We start from the raw sequence: 17,485 nt of genomic DNA, 5'->3' as shown, positions 1-17,485 counted from the left end.
GTCATCCAAAGCAACAGCCATGTCCCTGATGTGTTCCTGCGCAGTGGCCTGACAAAGTTACAGAAGCCCTTGTGCTTTAGATGCATGCCATTTGAATAATTTACGCACTGCCCGAACTAAGCTAATAAAGCCAGAATAAGCAATGTTGTCTGCAGCCTTTGGAACTATTTGGACCTTAAGCTGCATATGGAAGACCTCAGACGTCTAGCTTGCTTTACTAGCCTCGCATCGAAGCCAACAGTCTGTCTCCAGAGACCGAGCAGCCAGTTCCACTCGCAGCCCCGAGTCCAAGCTTATTCAACACATCAGGTGTAATAATCTGCAGAAGGGCTCCGGTGGGGGCAGGGGATAGATAAAACTGATTAATGAACATTTCCATTCGCTGCTGGTGCTGGAAGTCTCTGGACCAAGGGCCTTTTTTTTTTTTTTTCCCTGCGTGTTCCAGTGAAAGCAGCGAGCAGCCATGCAGACAACCAAACTGTATTGTTTATTTTTCTACGGCTGAAAATCAAAGAATTTATTGGTTTAATACTGAAGCTGCGGAGATATTTAAAAACAAAAGGCAGAGCGAAGTCTGGGCCTCTTTTCCACTGAAAGAACAAAGTACTGAGACAAAGTGTGCAGTGCAAAGAATGACATCACTTTTGGACAGCGACTACCAAGCTGGGTTCAAGGCTGCTTTTTTTTTTTTTTTGAAAGGCTCGACTTCCCTTCATTTTTTTTCTTCTTTGGCAGTGTGCGCTGCTGTTTGCACAGCCTGGACAGAGTTTATAAATACGGGGAAAACTGCAGACAAAACAAAGTTTCAAACTTTATTTCTAGAAAAAACATCGTCCCCTTGTCAGCAAACGAGCCGACAGCCCCCGAGTACATTTCTAACATTAAGCTGGAGGGAAAACAGCCAGTGCTGCATCATTATACAGTAGCTCAGGCAGCCAGGAAATACCAACCATTTATAAAAGCTGGTCCTCTCTCATGAAGTATAAAAGAGAAAATAAAACAACAGTCGAACATGAGAGCTAAACGTCTAACAGATTTATGGTTGTGTCTCCTGTTTATGAGCAAATGTGGTGAAATGGCTCGAAAATACACAGAAGAAACGTTGAGGGAAAGAGATTCAACATGTCTGAGCCACCAGTCGCGCTGTGAGACAGTCCTGACTACATGGTAACACTTGTCGCCCATCAGTTGAAGGACCTGGTGTTCAGCGGTGAACCTGGTGACACCGTCCAACCAGTCCCAAAAGTCTTTGCTCCCTCGTTCCCCCCGTCATGGCAGCCGGGTGTCCTGCCGAGTTGGACTCAGAACTTGAGGCTGAATCCCGGCCCGACCGCAGACGCTCCCTGGTTGCTGGTCGTCAGGTGGAAGCCTGTGTCCTTCAGGTCATCGTCGCCCTGTGTGGACGATAGAGACGCATTTTACTGCTGGACAATCACGTACACTTTAATTTCTTATCATGGATTTGATCGAAACTACACTCGACCCCTTCTCGAAAACCCTGAATGGGTCCTAATGACACATTCTGATTGTATTCTACATGTTGATTAGAATTTGTGGAGGCTATTTGTCCTTAATCAAACATCAATTCAAATGCTCACTTGGTAGAGCAGCCGCCCCATGTTGAGGCTACAGTCCTCACTGCAGTTCGAATCCCGCATCGGGCAGCCCTTTCCTTCATGTCATTCCCCCTCTCTGCCTCCCCATTTCCTGTCTCTCTCTCTCTCAACTGTGTTATCGATTACAGGCAATAAATAGCCCCAGGAAATATACATAAAAAAAAAAAAAACGGGGGCGGTGCGTGGCGCAGTGGTTAAGGTGGCCGCCCCATGTAAAGGCTATAGTCCTCACCGCAGGCGGCCCCGGTTCGAATCCCGCGTCAGGCAGCCCTTTCCTGCATGTCATTCCCCCTCTCTCTGCCTCCCCCATTCCTGTCTATCTATACTGATCTATCAAATAAAGGAAAAAAAAGCCAAAAATATACTTAAAAAAAACACGTTGGTACAGAACCAATTAACTAAAGAGAGGATATATATTATTAATATTGTCTAACTGTTAATATTCCTCCTTGGTTTCACAAGCTTCTCTAGCCGTGAATAAAACTCAAAGACAGAAATGGTCTCATTTACAACTGAGACACAAAAAGTGAAGAAAATCATCTTCAAAAAACAAACAAAAAAAACAGCAGCTCCTGGGTGGGAGGACCATTAAGACTTAAAAGGTGCTCATCATGGAAAACACAAGGAGGAAATACGCCGACACAAAGTAGAAGCCTGTAGGTCTGTAATCTATTTAACACAGACGGCGCTCCGAAAGCCTGGTAGCCGTATGTAATGGAGAAAGTGGAGCCTAATGTCCTTACCAGCTGACTGTAGCCCAGGCCTCCCTCGGGTGGACGAGGACTAGTGCCTCTCTTCACCCTCTGCTGCTCGCTCTTGGCCGGCCAGGTGGGGAACATGGACGGGTCGATGGGCAGCGGCGTCTCTCTCAAGTACTCGTGCTTGAGCGCGTCGTCAGACAAGATCCTCTTGCTGGGGCAGTAAGTTAGGAATCTGGAAAACAGGGAGCGATGGCGGCTCAGGATTTAGCGAGTAGAGCACAGGTTCAATCCAGATTTATTTTGGTTCGGAGTTAATCTGGTGCCAGACCCCTCTCATCTCTAATTTTCGACAGCAGGAGGGATTAAACGGAGGCGTCGTCTCTTTGTGCCAGAGCCAGAGAAATAAAAACAAGAAAACAGCCAAGGAATGATGCGTGTGGGAATGAGATTAACTCACATGTGCAGGTTCAATGATATCGCTCTGAGAAACTCTGAACGGCAAACAAACAATAATCTAAGAATCAGGCTGCTGCTGTAAAACTAAATATCATCCACTCTGAGAATGTGGACACACCATCAAACAGCTTTTGGCCTGATTGTACCAGACAGCATCAACACAGCGTAATGCAGAGCTGCTCAATTGTGATAATTGGCTTTCTGACTATGTGTGATTGGAATTTTCTGTGCGGGAGACGGTGGCGCAGTTCATCATGAACCTCAACCCGGGAAGGATTTTGTTTTTTTAATCAAACATAGCGTCTTTGGAAGGGGTCGCAGACTGATCCTGGATCTAACATCTGGGTCAGCGTGGTTCTCTGAAGGAGACAATCGTCCCCTTGTGTCTTAATTATTGTTTTTGTTTTGGAATCTGGAGAATGCTGCTGCTTCCTGCACCTGTGCGTCCTGCTGATTTGTATCTGAGCCAATCGGAGCTGTCTGTACCTGAGGCCCAACGAGGAGATGGGAAGTCCAGCTCTGCATCTGGATGAGCAGTCAAATCAAACTCTGACTAACAACAGACTGGTCACTCAGCCAAATCTACGGCTGAACCGAGACCAGAGACCAGTCTGAATGATCTCTGTCAAACTGGCCTCTGATCTGGAGTCAGTGGATCGGTATTAGGGGATTATTTCACACAGGATTTAAAGGGATAGTTCAACATTTTGGCAAATTGGCACATTGCCATAATGCCTATAGACCAGAGCGGCATTTTTATGCAAATGAGAATGACTGATGCATCCTGGGTAATTTAGGGGCAGCACCCGGCATTTTTAAATTGCACTCAGTGGCTTTTTGTGTTTTGATGGAGCGTAGACTAACTAACAATCAATTTGAATGTTTTATTTTTTGTTTCTTTTGTAGCACTATGTCTCATAATTATTTTGACACCCTCTTTGAAACCCACCGTTCACGCTATCTTGAAAAATTACTATTAATTAATCTACCGGTATGCCCGTTTAGCCTCCCACAGTGATCAATGACTCCACACAGTGGCCAGAAATTTCTTACCCAGACATCTACACGTATTTGGTCGAATCACCAGGTAGGCTTTGGCTAAGTGTTGTCTGTAAATAGCCTGTTAATAGACAACTTTTTGTTAGTTAGTTTGTCAAGCCAGTTAGGCTGAACTTTTCAATGGAGGGATGCGGGGCGCTGCCCCTAAATTACCCAGGATGCATCAGTCATTCTCATTTGCATAAAAATGCCGCTCTGGTCTACAGTCATAGCAGTAGGTTTGTTACCTTTATTTGTCGGTGCAAGCTATTTCTAGAATGGCAGAGCAGAGCCGTGAGCTGCTCAGAGCTACGCTATGGAGCCTAATGGAATTTCATGGTTTCCCTCATCAAACTCATCAAATACACAATCCAACAACTCCACAACGCTCTGGTGGACAAGTTGTGACCTGCACATTCACCACGCTATGAGATAATAACAGAACGTTACCAGACAGAGTTGTTTTCTAGGTAACTGCAGAGACTGATTGCTGAAAAACTGTCCCTGAAGGCAACGTGCATCAGCTGTTTTGCATGAATTTCTCGTCGTAACGTTCTGTTATTATCTCATAGCGTGGTGAATGTGCAGGTCACAACTTGTCCACGAGAGCATTTTGGAGTTGTTGGATTGTGTATTTAACGAGTTTGATGAGGGAAACCAAGAAATCCCATGAGCCTCCGTAGCGTAGCTCTGAGCAGCTCGCCGCTCAGCTCCGCCGTTCTAAAAATAGCTTGCACCGACAAATAAAGGTAACGAACCTACTGCTGAGACTATAGTGATTATGGCAATGGGCCAATTTGCCAAAATGTTGAACTATCCCTTTAAGTATAAAGTAATGCAGGTGTGAAGCTCCTGCTCAAACTGGAGCGTAGATGCATCTTCTGCATGGGTGTGTGATATTCCACAGCTCCGTGACGTCCACCTGTCGACCTCCTCCACCTCTACACTTCACTACACCGCTCCGTCTGAAGCCTCTCGAGCTGGAAAGCTTTGGCGGCGCTGGCCGGGCGCCAAAGTTCCACTGAGGCGTGATCCCTGCGGCGCACAGTGGACATGTTGTTTGCCGTCCTCTGCAGCTGTGGTTTTGTCATTTTACAGGTGTGGGCAACGGGCTCAGTGGGTGGTGAAGATCTGAGAGCAGAGAAGCTCGTCTCTCTTTGCAGCTGCTACACTCGGCCGATCTCTGGAATGTGCGGGAAAGAATTATAAACCTATCACTGTGTGTGTGTTTTCTGAAACATTTTCCTGGAGTGTGGAGAGTCACTATGCTGCGTGTGTGTGTGTGTGTGTGTGTGTGTGTGTGTGTGTGTGTGTCTGCGTGCGAGTGTGTGTGTGTTAGAAACGGAACAAGAGGATGGAACGAAGCTGCTGCTGAGGCATGCTGATGAATTACCAGTCCGCTACTGTTGTCATGTTTTAACTGAGCTCGCCAGAAACGCACTGACTGAATAAAAAGCTCTGGAAAGAGAAAGAGACTCTGACAGCGTTGCACTGCGTTCATCCAAGTAAGGCAATTTCCACTGTTGGAGTCACACCGATTGTTTCTGATATTAGTGGTGGACATTTTCCGTTTCACTGGCGCAGGAGGCGGGTATGTGTTCTATCAATAATAAGACTGAAAACACTGCCAACAGATATCTCATAATGTGAGACATATGTGGATATTCTTATGAATTATTCATTATGAGTGATCCATGAGACCAAACTTTAAGTCTTTAAATCTCCAAATCTGCACCGCGGGTCGCCTCAACTAATCTGTTATTAGAGTGACACTCAGAAAACATCAATTAAAATGTTCAAAACTCAAGCACCTCTAAACTTGGAGAATGTGTACGTCATGGGCCATGTGTTAATAAGCTGCTGCAGGAACAAAAGAAAAAACCCAGAAAGTATCTAAATCCAGTTCCACCTACAGTGTAAGACTGGCATGGAGTAAATCTATATCCAAAAATCACAACGACAAATTTCACAAAATTTTGAATAAATGACTTGAACTCGATCCAGGCAGACGCCGTAGTTTTCAATGTACATACCAGGGAAGTGAAAAATACAATTGAAAATTTGTCTCAAACTATGTGACTCTTCTTTGAGCTCCACCTGAGTGACAGCAATGCTGACATGAAGACTGATTTATTATGTCCGTCTTCGTATGTACGTTAATATGCATGACCACCTAGGCCTATAATTTTTTTTAGTCCAGGGGTAGAAAAAGTTCTCTCTGCTTTTGTTGGTGTTCGACCAATCGTTCAGTAGTTGTGTTCTGCATTTCCCCGTTATGATACTGTACAGCCAGGGGACATGTGGAAAACCAAAATATCAAAATCAACCTAAAATCAAGATTGACGTTGCAGAAACCATTTGATTTTTTCCCCCAACTATTCAAACATAGAAGTAGAAATCTATGCAAGTTGTGTTTGTGGGTAAATGTGTTGATGCCCACACAATAGGTCTTAAACATCATCAACAGATCCACATACACAAAAAAGAAATTGAAAAGGATTTAAGGTCAAAATCTTTGAGCTTAATTTTTGTATATTGACAAATAAAAATCTCCAAATCTATCATATCCTGTCTTCCAACAGGAAAACGGGTCAGTCTGAGTTTGTGCAACAGCTGGGAAACCGATGATTGGGCTGGTGCTGGTGCAGTTAGGATGCAGTGCAGTGTGTGAGAGAGAGTGCCTTTGAGAGTCCTACTTGTTCATGAGGTCAAAGCCTTGGTCTGAAAGCAGCGCTCCAAAGCGCTTTCGCAGGTTGTTGTAGGGATACTCTGTGAAAGTCATCTTCTTCACAGCGGGCAGCTCGCCGTAGCCGGGCCAGATCTTCTCGCTGGGTGACCCCAGATCCTGCAGGCAACAGACACAGAGCGGGACAAACTGTCAGAGGCAGACGAGATATTCCCATCATGATCAGACCGCAGACATGTGGCTGCAGAACAGGCCAAGTACATTTCAATACTTTAATTCATCACTGCTAAGGACTGTAGAATAACGGCTGTCATGCTTCATTCACATCATCTACTGAAAATTATTCAGTCTCATAATAACTTCATCAGCTGGGTGGACGTCCAGCGTGAGCTCCTCCCTGTGGTGCGCAGCAGAAGTGCAGGCTGACATGCTGACAGGCAAAGCTGAGAATTAACAGGCTGTAAACACAAGAGCCTCGCTCTTCATGTTGAGGGTTTTCTTTATTTTACGAGGGCAAATGAGGCCGTTTACCTTAAAAATCTTGTTAATTTGGTCAATTTCAGATTTTCCAGGGAAAAGTGGTTTTTGGGTCAGGAGCTCGCCAAATATGCAGCCCACTGACCACATGTCCACAGCTGTGGAGTACTCCTGCGGAGAGAAGAACAAACACAGTGTCAGTCCGCAGAAACATAGAGTAGACGACGGTCTTCCTGGCACGTTTGGGTTTGTCTGTGTGAAAGTGGATGTGCTCTGACTGAGCTGCTGGACTTCTGCCGTCTGGCTTTGTAAATCATACACGTAAAACTCAAAAAAGTGTTTCACGCCATTTGTTATCTTTAAGCCAAATGCTTCACAGATGTTGTCCTCTCCTGGTGATATATCTTTGGATAAAACGGTCAATCAAGATGATGTGAGGTTTTGTGTGGAGGCTGAGGGGAAGGTATTTCATCTGCTCCTGCGATGTGGGGATGGAGCGTGAACTCCCATTTCTCACCTTGGCTCCGAGCAGCAGCTCCGGTGACCGGTACCACAGGGTCACCACTACGGGGGTGTAGGGCTTCAGCGGAGAGCCGTACTCCCGGGCCAAACCAAAGTCGCCAATCTACAGTGAATGACACAGAAAAAAAACAACTTTAAAACCGCTGTGTTTTATTCCGGAGGAGAGAACAATGCCTCGGCCTCATTTCCTAAAGCTCTGACCTTTCGTTGGAAATCAAACGGCGGTATATTCTGGTGCGGCTCGCTGCAGGGTAGTCGTATCGGATTAGAGAAATCATATGATGGAGTGTGATTTGTATTCGCTATTGTCAGCTCACATAAAAATTCATGCTGACTGATGTCTGTAAAAACCTGGTTTATTTAAACATGGACTCGGTCTGTCCAACATTTTGCCAGAAGTTCATGCTCTAATTGACTTTGAGTAATCATGTGTTGTTTGTCTAACAGTGCTGTGCTGCTGTCAGCTCAGGGGAAAGTTGTGCATCATCCGGAGATTGATTAAAAGGAACCCTTCCCCAACTTTCTCACAGACTACACATGGATTTTCCCTTGGATGGAGGAGGAGGAGATGCAACGACACAGGACACACAGTATTACACACAGTATTAGTGTTTCCCCTAGGTTGACTGCTCCATATGTGGGTCCCTGCAGAAAAACGTGATTATGCGATTGTATAATTCAACACAGAATCAGCCAAAGCTACTTCAGTCTTGAGCCGATATCTAATTTCACAGAATATGGTTTTGCTGCAGCCCCAGACATCTAGGTAAGAGTTAATGGTGATCCTAATGAGCAGCAGCCCCTTCAGTCCAGCCCCTGGGCCCTTCACGACACCTACAATCCCCTCATACCTTGAGGATGCCCTTGTGGCTCAGCAGCAGATTGGACGTCTTCAGATCGCGGTGCAGGATCCAGTTATCGTGGAGATGTCGGACGCCTCGCAGCAGCTGAATCATAAGAGTCTTTACTTCACCTGTGAGAGAGGAGCCAGGCTTTAATAAGCAAAGAGACGAAGGCTGAAATAAAGATCTTCCTATTGTTTTCTTATTGTACAGAGCAGAGATCAGTGATGTCAGACGTCACCTGGCAGGAAGGGCTGTTTCATGGTCTCCATCAGACTCTTCAGGTCGTGTTCGACGTAGTTCATCACAATGTAGATCTTATCCATGTTGCTCCCAACAACGATCTCCTGATTCAGCGAGAGGTGGAAGGTTGGATTACATTTAGTGGAAGTCCACACGCACCCAGATCATTTAGCAAACAGAGTTTTTCCCTCCTCCATGTGAAAACAAATTCACATCCACACCAGCATGTTGGAAAAAAATCTGTCCGTATGTAAACGCAAAAACACAATAAAAACACTGCGACCCACAACAGCAGGCAGCAATATAAGTTTGACTTTTAAAAACACATTGACCAGTCATAGCCTAGTATACTTCTGGTCTGATCTTTGTTTAATATATCCATGACTACCATCATACTATTGTAAGGAAGTACTTTACAAACTCTCTCACCCTCACTGTGACGATGTTTGGATGCTGAGCTTTCAGGATCGTGTTGATTTCTCTTAGGGAGGTGATGGGGAAGCCCTCCTTCTCCTTCTCCATCTTCAGCCTCTTCAGAGCCACAATCTCATCTGCAAACATCAAACCGCATTTAATGTTTTATCAACCAACAGCCGGAGAAACCAGCGATGGAACAGTTCAAATCGGTCCTGTTCAGTTTGCTTGTCTGTGTTTGGATCATGTGTGTACCGTTCAATTCGAGGCATGTGCACAACAGCCTTACGTCCAATAGATGGCAGTAACACTATATTTTAGAATAAGAACAATTTAAGTTCTTAGGTAGTATTTGTTTAAAGCCAACAGTTGTAAACATTTTGACTAATGAATGAAAAGCATGTTGAAATCAGCAATCTCTGCCTGTACCAACAGCTTTAACCTGAGACCATTCCCGTGATGTTTCAGTCCTTCAGTTTTTGTATGACTACATGACATGTCCTTGGGAATAATAGATCTATTTTAAACTGTGAATTTTTATGGTAATATCATATGCTCATATGTGTGGTTAAAAAAAAAAGACAGGATGAACTAGTGACAGTAAATCTATCAATCTCCATGTTTGTGTTTATACCGGTCTTTTTGTCCTTGGCTCTGTAGACCACTCCATATGTTCCCTCCTCTATTCGGTTCAGACACTGGAATTCCTCAACACTGCGACAACCCTGTGAACGAAACACACACACACACACCATGTAGCTGAGGACACACTGGGATTAACGAGGGCAGACAGCAGATCTGTGTTGTGGAGGAACTCACCTGTAAAGCGGGCAGGTACTTTGGCAGCTCCTTCTTCAGCTCCACAGGTGAGATCGGGGGGGAGTCAGGGATGTAGTTCTCTTCAGGGGTGGGGGAGCGCGAGTGTGCCTGGGACTGAGGGGTGGGGTCACCATCTCCTGCTTCGTCCTCTTCCTCGTCCTCTTCCTCCATGTCCTCGCCACTCTCCTCTGAGTCATGGTCAAAGCGGGACTCGGGCACTGCAGAGGAAACGGTGAAGTTTATGAAATGAATTCAGATCTCAAGATACTGAGATGTGATACTGTACCATATCTCCTGTTAATTTACACTACATTCAAATTAAGACTGTAACTAACAAGTAACAATCATCTTTTTTTCCAATTAGACTCTAGACAATATTCTACATAAAATATCCAAATACTGCTTATTAAAAAAATTCACATTAAAACTTCCCCAATGCAAACCAGTGGTTTTTATTTTTGAAAAAGTCTACGTAATGAGATGTAGAGAACAAAAATATCTTGTGAATCTTTGCAAATTAGAAGCTGAAAGCACAATTTTCATGCATGTCATTTTTTGATTATATAATTTTAAAATTCAGCTCCAATCATTCACATAAAGATGCCATAGACAAAAATGCTGTGCCTCTTTTTCAGTGTTCAAAATGTAAGCAGAGAATGAGACCACCATGAGATGAAGCAGAAAGCACCAGAAAAAGTCAGGAAAGGACCAGGAGGAGGAGCCAAGACTTTCTTTTCCTGGTCAGACTACTATTTCCAAGGTCAACAGTGAAACTTAATGACAAAACCTGCCAACAGGCCTTTTCCACTAAAGATGTTTCAATACGTCACAGATTATAAAATGACTGATGACTGAAACTCTGCGACAGAGCTTTCATTAATGTAATTAGTAGCATCTGTACTTTATTGGCCATGAAGGTATTTAATAAAAAACTGTTACATAGTCTTTTTTAACAAGACTCAACACAAGTATTTACGATGTAATTGTGCTGCAGGACGTTTGAATCATTACCATCATTTTGGATTTATTTCTCTGGAATATAAGTAGTGAGATCACACCCAGATATAGACATGACTGTTGTGGCGTCGCCCACCTGCAGGTATGTGGTTTCCGTTCTCCCGCTCCTCCTCAAAGTCTTCCTCCGACTGTTCGTCCTCGCTCACGTCCTCTGTAAAGGAGGAAGAGTCCGTGTTAAAGCTGTGACCCTGTGAAGTGGCCGTGGTGGAGGAGTGTGTCACAGTGTGTCACAGTTTTACCTGCACTCTGCTCAGACCTCCCTGAGCCCGACACGGACTCCCCCTCCTCCTCCTCCTCTTCTTCTTCTTCACCCTCACTCTGGCTGCTGGACTCATCATCATCATCGTCGTCATCATCATCATCAGAGCCCGATCCTGATGCTGAACAAGAGCGAGGAGATTAGAGATGTTACTGCAACGGCCAGCATCTTGTTATTACTGATTCTGGTGGTTGTGTTCTGGCACCAGTAAAGGCCTGAGCTAATTCTGCTCTCCTATATAAATGAGAGAACCACAAACTGAATGAATGAAAAAAAAATGATTTTCTGATTCATATTGACCTTCATTTGAAAGATCCGATATCGACTCATAAAATCCTTCGATCGATCTTTTAACGATTGCAATTTCCTGTTTGTTCGTACTTGAATCATCACCCACAACCGTACTGAAGAGCTGCACCGTTTACTTCTGGAGTGGGACATGTTAAATACATGTGCATTAATGTAACTGCTTTTGGGTCCATTTTTTTTTAAAAGAATGCACCAGGTTAGAGACTTCTACATTTGTACAATTTGCAGCATTACTTCCGTGGAAATCTATTTCATGACCAAGCGTCTCTGTTTCTAGATGAATGAATGCAGTATTCTTACTGGCCAGTGCATACGTTGGTACTGTTATGACTGAGACAGACTCAGACCAGACGATTAATCAGTCAAGCCCTAATTAATTTTATGTATATTGATCTTTGCATATGTTGCTGAAAGAACAGGTGAGAGTGCCTTTTCCCTCGGACTGATTCAATTGCACGGTTGTCTAATTTTAACCTGTTTTTTTAATCTTGTGTACTTCTTGTGGGTTTTTTTATTGTTTATTTTGCACTTTCTTTGATTTATTGTCGGGTGTTCTTAACTCATTGAGCTCCTTTCCAAAGTTTAAGTCAAGTGTACCGGCAATTTAGACCATTTTTGACGATTTATGTAGAGCCACAGCGTATTCTATATTATTGCCACCAACACATGGCTCATTTGAAAGGTGAAACCTTCTGCTTCAAATGGCCACAAACCGTTTGTTTCTACGTGCCTCCGTTCCTGAGAAAACTCAAGCTAAACATGGCTGGGTTTCACCAAAGCGGGGAGCGGCTGCGCTCCATCCACATGCATAACTCGGTTTGCAAAAGCCGAGTTATGATTAAAACTTCCAGATCGTGAGTTGTCATGAGTTTTTGATCGTCATCTATTTCAGTTCTGCTCGTCGTAGAGTCCCCAAATTTACACATAAGGTGTGTTAAAGTGTCTATTTTCATAATTTAAAAAAAAGAAGCAAAAAACGTAAAATTACGTTATTGGTACTCAATGAGTTAAGTGACAGAAAGGCGCCTATGAAATAACTGTATAATCTTCCATTACCCATGGAGGATTCTCCTGTGCTGGTCTTCCTTTCGCTGTCACTGATGTCCTGCAGGTCTGCGAGCAGGTCCTTGCCCTCCGGCTTATCCTCCTTCAAAGCTGCAGACAAGAAGAAGTGTGAGCTCGCTGAGAGTCACTGTATCGAGCAACAGGATACAGTCACAGTTAATCATTTCAATAGAAGCACACGTTTTCTTAGAGACCGTGATGCGATGGTGAACTCACCTGCACTTTTCCGTGGCTCGCTGTGGTCAGATCTGTCTCCGCGGGGGCCGCGGGTGGGACTGCGGCTGCGGTGACTTTGTTTTAGCTTTTCATCGTACTCATCAGGGAGCATGCGGTGGTGAGACGGCACTGTGGAGAGGAAACGTCTCTTATTATCCACTACTGAAGATTTCACAGGGAGCGTGGTGGTAGGAAATATTCTCTCTGCTGTATTACACTGGGTTACTTAACGTCAGAGTAACCCAAGGAAGGGTTAGTAGGAGGGAGAAAAACGTGGCTGTTTGCTGACTAACCTTCTCGTCGACCTCCTCTTTCTTTGCGCCGCTCCTCGGCCCTTCTCTCTCGATCCTTGAACTCTCGTTGCTCTTTTTGCTGTTCGCGCAGCTTTCTGTCCCGTTCACGCTGGCGCTCCAGCTGCTCCAGCCGGTCCCTGTGGTCCAAAAAAAACCCAGGAGAGTCCACTCGAGGTCTGTTCAGACAACCAAAAGCCCAGTGTTGTCATTGTTGGCTGGATGTTTAGTTTGGGTTGATCAAGTTTCTCATTCAAAGATACAGGATTGGGATAACTAAACAGCTGTACTTTACACATTACAACGACCTGACCAATATGAACTTCAGTCTGCATTGTTTTCCAATCCAGCAAAACAGGTACTGACATTTAAAACAACGTGTAACGACTGTTTCTCACCTCTCTCTGCGTGAATGAGCTCGGGCCTGTTCTCTGCGTTTCTGCCTCTCCCAGTCTCGCCGGGCTTTGTCTTCTTCCCACTGTCGCTTCCTGCGATCGCTCTCTCGCTCCTTTTCCTTGTCTTTCGGTCGAGCATGTTTCCCTGCTGTAGAAGCAAAAAAAAACATAAGTGGAACCAGACCCACAAAACACAAACAGCTCCATGTGTTGCACTCAGCAGCTGTGAAACACATGTTGGTATTTATGTAATTGAGTTTGTCTCACAAACCTCCTTCATCAGAGTGACTGCGATGACGTCTCTTCTCTTTTCTCTTCTCCTCCTTTCTGTGATGAGATTTGTCCTTCCTCGCTATCTGCTGCGGAGGCTTGATTGCTAGTGATTCATCTTCTTCTCCTCTGCAGAAAGGTGAAGAAAATGCAGTGAGATTTTAAATACGATTGGGCAGTATAACATTTTTAACTATGACAAAACTCAAAAATCGTTTCCTACAATTCCAGGTACCTGTCCTCTGTTGAGTCTTCCCGTGTGTACGGGGAATTACGAATTGTTATTTCCATTCTTTGATCCCGTAGTTCTCCTTCCTCCGGAGTGTCTCGTTTGGATTCGCGATCATCCGCCTGTGGAACAAGGCCCTGTGTGAACTGTGCAAGACAAAAAGAGCAGAGATCATTCAAATGCCCCCACATTAAAACTAAGGGAGTCAACACAAAAACCAGATGCATAGTTAGATCTTTTTTTATTAACAAATTTCTTGCAAAATGAGTACAAACAAAGATGTTTTGTATGGAATGCATAAAAATGAAAGAACAGAAACAAAAGCATAAATGAAGCGATATTTGCAATAGTTTTCAACAATGTATCAACATGCAAATGTCATATGGATCCGACATTAATTTTTAAAATACTTTACATTTTTCTGTCGCTTGGGATCTGTTCTCTCTTCTAATTCTCTTCTGCGTTTTTTCTCAAGTAAGATTTCGTCCAGAGTTTTTACTTTCCAGGTCTCCTTTTCGTCCCCCATCAGCATCCACTCTGCACCGCCTGCTCCACATCACACACACAGATATTAATTACATGTGTTTTCAGATCAAAATCAAATCACCTGAACTTGTTTTCATTTCAGCCCCAGCCTGCTGTGCTCCAGTCTCGCTTGCTAAATTATGTAGATCTTGAGTTCAGTGAGTTTAGTCGATGTTAGATAGGAAAGAAAAAAAAAGATTAGTAAAAATAAAAAAAAAATATGACCAATGCGAATGTATAAGTAATTAGCAGATGAGTTTGCCACAGCGTGTCCAGCTGACACCACTTGATTTAATAAAACATGCTGTTTCCCTAATAATACACTGTACTGGCCTGGGCAACATCTGTCAACAATGACGTTCGAGAAATATTTACAATAAATGATTTTTTTTTAAATTATTATTATTATTAGAGTATAACGGAGATGGATTTGAGTAATTATATCTAACACGAGTCTGTTGTGGTTGTTTGGCTTCAGTTCACCGCTCACAGGGTCGCAGTGCGCGGCTGAGCCACAGGCCGACGAGGGCAGAGCAGCAGCTAACACTGTTGTTGTTGTTGTTGTTGTATCTGAACAAACCAGGGGGTGAACTGACAGCGAAACTGTACTTTAATACTTCTGTGCCGACCGTGTGCTCCCTCTGTGTGTGCTCTGTGTTTGTGTGTGTGCTGTGTGTGTGTACACGCGTGATGCTAACACACCAGCTAACTGACGGTAACGTTTAGCTAACGTAAACTAGCACGGGCGACTTCGACTAAACAAACTCCTGCAGCAGAAACGGCGGCGCGTCGGAGGAGCCGGTGGGTGCAGCCGGTGGAGGTGTAGACAGGAGACCCCGTGGCTGTGTCTGAAACTGCCCCTAAAACCCTGGCTGTGGTAAACAACAACGTTATTCAGGGAGCGGGTAAAGCGGTTCAACAAACCTGAAGTATGCGCAGCGGTCTTATGGCACACCGGAAGTCTCAATGGTGCGTTGGTAACAGTGTAAAACTCCCGATGTGAAACAACAACTTCCTACAAAAAGCCGAAAACTAATATAATGTAATGTAATTTGATATAATATAATATAATATAATATAATATACGAAAACTGGATGCTCAAAGGCATCAAGGTCTCTCCCGTTTTTCTCTGTTAAGGGTTTTCTTGGGAGTTTTTCCTCAGGATGTTGTTATGATGCTGTGTAAAGACTTCGAGACAAACTATTAACTGTACTTGAAAACTAAACTGTAAAAATGGGCTATACAAATGAACTTGCCTTGCCTATACTAGTCCCCTTGCACTGGCAAGGGGCATAGCTAATATAATTCAACTCTTTGTTTTCAATGTGCAAATTTAGACACACAAAAAAGCACAAGGAATCTGATCTTTTTTCTCTAAAATGTCCCTAATTTGACATTTTAAGATTAGTGCCTCTTCACTTCATCTTTCATTAGTGAATGGCAGTAAAATGTGAGTAGCAGAGATTTGGGATTTCATCAACACCAGAGGGCACTGTTACTCCTGTTGCAACATTATCCTCAGTGTGGAAGAAAAATCTTTTAAATGACAAGTCATTTATTTAACCAAATGCCCTGTTAACACAGGGGGGAGGAGGGGGGATCATGAAATCTTCAGCACTAAGCATTTGTGCTCTTCAGTCCAGTATCAGCACAGGATGTGATGAAACCTTGATGAAATCTTTTTACAGTCTATGGATGAAACCAGAGACTAACCACAGCACTCAGGGTTTGAATTGCCCTTTATCACTGAGCTGGAGTCATATAAGGAGGTGAAAGACGACAGTTGGATTCCAACCAATGGATTTATGACCGACTGACCTCAGTGAACACATGAACTATGGCCGAGGTCTTGTAGCAGGAGCAGGAGGAATGGCTTTCAGTCTCAGTGGTGGCTTTAAAAGCGCAGGAGAGCAGAGCTTCATGAGCAGCTTGTTGACTGTTTCACACTCAGGTGAGTACAAACTGAGTTTATGTGAATGTTGGGATGTAAAATGGCGTCTGCTTTGAGTGGCAATCAACCAATCCCTGCCTTTAGAAAATAGTTATTTCAGTCATGTGGTCTCAGTAGACAACATAGATCCTTGACTGACCTTATTTGTGTGTGTGTGTGTGTGTGTGTGTGTGTGTGTGTGTGTGTGTGTGTGTGTGTGTGTGTGTGTGTGTGTGTGTGTGTGTGTGTGTGTGTGTGTGCAGGCTGAGCAGTGAGTGAACAGTGATCCCAGCAGCAGATAAACCTCTGGACACATGGAGCCCAACAGAGACGGCACTGTGCAGTATGATCGCTGGAACGAGGACAACATCAACATGAATGTGGAGGCGCCACAGTCCACTGTGATGAGGTGAAACATTAAGACCCAAAGAATGCACATAAAGCTTTTATTCTACTGAGAATTACTGGGAAGAACACACCTATATGGATGTAGGGCGTGGATGAGCTAAGAGCAGATACTGAGGTTAATGGGGTTAACAAAGGTTCATTTCTTGTCAAAAAATATACTCTTTTACACCTGTTATCAGTTGAATGGGGAAAAAAATACTGTACAGTACAGTAACCCAGCAGCTGTTTTACTCTCTGACACTGCCTCCTTTTCTCCAACATCCACAGGCTCTACAACAGACTGTGTGTCGGCAGGACAGGAATGATAGTGAAGACAGCAGGAGCCCTGGTTGCTATGGTGTCCATCTACATCATAGGATACACGACAGGATACTATGTCCATAAGTGCTGAGATCAATCCACTCAGTTTTGTGTGATTCATGTACAACTTTGCAAGTAAAACCTCATTGTTTCAGTAGAATCCAATAACCTTATGCCAAATGTTTTAATACAGGGAAACTGAAAGTTATGTAAAAGTTGTTTTTTTGTTTTTTTATAATTGTCTGTATGCTGATGGAGAACTGTTGTTTCAATAAAACTTCAAAGAAGAAAACTGTGTCTTTGCCAAGTCCAGGAATTATGTTTATATCTTATATTTGAATTCCATTAAGTGGATGTGATATATGTAATGTAATATATATATGTAATATCTATTTTAAAAAGAGGCAGTAGCAGTAATAGTCGAGAGGAGGCTGGAGCTTGAGGTTCAATAGTGTCA

At 43.8% G+C, this 17,485-nt stretch overlaps 2 protein-coding genes across 3 annotated transcripts; one reads left to right on the top strand and one right to left on the bottom strand.

The window, feature by feature from the left end:
• Positions 1-798: 798 nt before the first annotated feature.
• cdk11b (cyclin dependent kinase 11B) lies at positions 799-15,379 on the bottom strand. 2 transcript variants are annotated; one of them, XM_085781287.1, is made up of 20 exons: positions 15,314-15,379; positions 14,280-14,410; positions 13,871-14,010; positions 13,637-13,764; positions 13,369-13,513; positions 12,974-13,149; positions 12,681-12,809; positions 12,456-12,554; positions 11,071-11,211; positions 10,908-10,982; positions 9,815-10,032; positions 9,630-9,720; positions 9,011-9,132; positions 8,580-8,685; positions 8,348-8,469; positions 7,492-7,599; positions 7,029-7,145; positions 6,508-6,656; positions 2,360-2,549; positions 799-1,394 (listed from the first exon to the last, which is right to left on the bottom strand). In XM_085781287.1, exons 2-20 carry the CDS (start codon positions 14,394-14,396, stop codon positions 1,302-1,304), a joined length of 2,466 nt encoding a protein of 821 aa, XP_085637413.1. In that variant the 5' UTR covers positions 14,397-14,410; positions 15,314-15,379; the 3' UTR covers positions 799-1,301. The 2 variants fall into 2 exon arrangements, with proteins under 2 accessions (XP_085637413.1, XP_085637414.1); XM_085781288.1 differs by having other exon boundaries at positions 12,974-13,110.
• A 743-nt stretch (positions 15,380-16,122) lies between these two features.
• Positions 16,123-17,248, top strand: LOC146984263 (small integral membrane protein 1-like). Its single transcript, XM_085783091.1, has 3 exons — positions 16,123-16,341; positions 16,584-16,729; positions 16,996-17,248. The coding sequence occupies exons 2-3, from the start codon at positions 16,635-16,637 to the stop codon at positions 17,117-17,119; spliced, it is 219 nt and encodes a 72-aa protein (XP_085639217.1). The 5' UTR covers positions 16,123-16,341; positions 16,584-16,634; the 3' UTR covers positions 17,120-17,248.
• Positions 17,249-17,485: the final 237 nt, after the last annotated feature.

Source organism: Trachurus japonicus, chromosome 7 (genome assembly GCF_045865225.1).
Source record: "Trachurus japonicus isolate A0001 chromosome 7, Traja_1.0".
Lineage (NCBI taxonomy): Eukaryota > Metazoa > Chordata > Actinopteri > Carangiformes > Carangidae > Trachurus > Trachurus japonicus.
This window is presented reverse-complemented; position numbering and strand designations above follow the sequence as displayed.